At 46.2% G+C, this 1,815-nt stretch overlaps 1 protein-coding gene across 1 annotated transcript in view; it reads right to left on the reverse strand.

Annotated features, from left to right (window-relative positions):
- RPL30 (ribosomal protein L30) overlaps positions 1-967 on the reverse strand; it is a gene marked incomplete at its 5' end in the record, with an annotated part of 2,563 nt that extends 1,596 nt beyond the window's left edge. The window contains one exon of the mRNA XM_008941833.1: positions 822-967. Coding sequence (XP_008940081.1) covers positions 822-967 — 146 coding nt within the window. The remainder of the gene's footprint in view (positions 1-821) is intronic.
- Between the last annotated feature and the right edge of the window lie 848 nt (positions 968-1,815).

The following is a 1,815-nucleotide window of genomic DNA, read 5'->3' on the forward strand; positions in this document are numbered from 1 at the left end:
CTCCACCCCGTCACACCCACCCCCCCCACCCGGCCCAAGCCCAGCCGCCAGGGGCCCAACAGAGACCCGGCTGCCACCAGCTGTGACAGAAACTCTGCTCTTCTTAAAAAAAAAAAAATAGTTCATCTATATTCCCCTCTCTTCTGACTTGCACCAGGAGGTTCTGGTGGTCAGTACAGCTCCCCAGGCACTTCCGGAATCCCCACTAACATGCTGCCTACTGTAACAGTCCTGCTGTTCCTCAAGCATCTAATTCTCATATTCTGCACTTACAGTTTCTCTGTCAATATCCACTGCGACAAAAAGAGCTCGAAAATTCAACAAGAAAAGCATTAAAGCATTAATAAAGATTTCATTCTTAAAAAAGCAATTTCACTGGCCAGGAACCTAAATTTTTAACTTAAATGGACAGCAGATTTTGTGCACTTCAAGTATTTCAAACCAGTGTCCCTTAACTTTCCTACCTGTAAAATCAGTGTATTTTCCAACACACTACTTTCAAAAACCACAGAAACTCCACCCCATAATACATTTAATGAAGGCTACCACAGTTTGAAAACCTTCCAGTATCTTCACTATTGCAAATTCTTTGAATTAGAAAGCCAGAGAAACGTTGGGAATCTTTTCAACACATCCAGACCTGAAATCATTTTACACCAAACCAGCCTTTACTCCTATTTCATAGCACTCTGGACTACACCAGCAAAGTTCTCTCCATTAATATAGTTCACCATAGCCATTAACAGGAAGCACATGTTGTGTCTGCACAAAACCGCTCTGTTTAGTTGCAAAGATAATTGTTTTTTCCTACATCTGCTTACCTCAAAGCAGGACAGTTGTTGGCTAGGATGACCAACTTGGCTTTGCCCTGACGAATCATTTTCAAAGTCTGTTTGTATCCTAGCACATATTTACCACTTTTCATAACCAGCTGAAGCCTCGAGTTTATGGACTCTAGGGACTTTTTCTGAAAAAGATGAAGAAAAGCATTACTGGATGTTACTCCCCACTTTGGAAATGGTGGAGAACACAAGAAAATAAGAAAATTCAAATACAAGAAAACTTTTAATAATTGCCCTGTAATTTGTAATGCAGAACAAGAAAAGTCAGCCTAACCTATGGATACAAGAAAGCTTCTGGATAAGGGGGTAGCTGGTGTTTTCCCAACTCGATAAAATACCTCTTTTACCTGTGCATCTTACAATAAGAAAGTATACCTTAAAGCATTGTTGCTGTCACCGACATTAGTCCATAACATTGGGTGTATGTCACAGGCCTTTATCAAAAGCTCAGACTAGTCAAGTCTGAGCAAATACTACTTCTGCCTTGCAAATCTACACCAGGTTTGGAGCAATCCCTTCCCAGGGCACCTGCTAACATCCGTTAGCAGAAACAAGCAACCATATGCAGTATGAGCTGACACTCCCAACAGGAGAGCACGATGCTTACGACAGGTCATTGGACGAAAACCACTGCCAAGACATCCGTACCTGACGGATTCACCCGTAAAGAAAGACAATAAGGTGGCAGGAAAAGCAAAATCTGAGCTTCATCCGCACTAGGAAGTCGGCACGAGCTCCCCCTTCTTCCAGCTAGCACACGGCCTTGCAAGCAGCCGGGGACAGTGCACGGGCGGCAAGCGAAGACAGAGAAGCCAGGGGGCGGCGGCCGTCTGGGCTCGGAGGGCCCGGCCCGAGCTCCCAGGACCTTCACAGGGGGCGCCGGCTATACCCAGGGCCCCTCAACGCCCCCGGTCCCCACTCCAGACCCTGCCAGGGTCGACTCTGCCTCACCACGACCCGCCCCGTCCCGTCC

Source organism: Merops nubicus, unplaced genomic scaffold, assembly GCF_000691845.1.
Source record: "Merops nubicus isolate BGI_N331 unplaced genomic scaffold, ASM69184v1 scaffold20686, whole genome shotgun sequence".
NCBI lineage: Eukaryota > Metazoa > Chordata > Aves > Coraciiformes > Meropidae > Merops > Merops nubicus.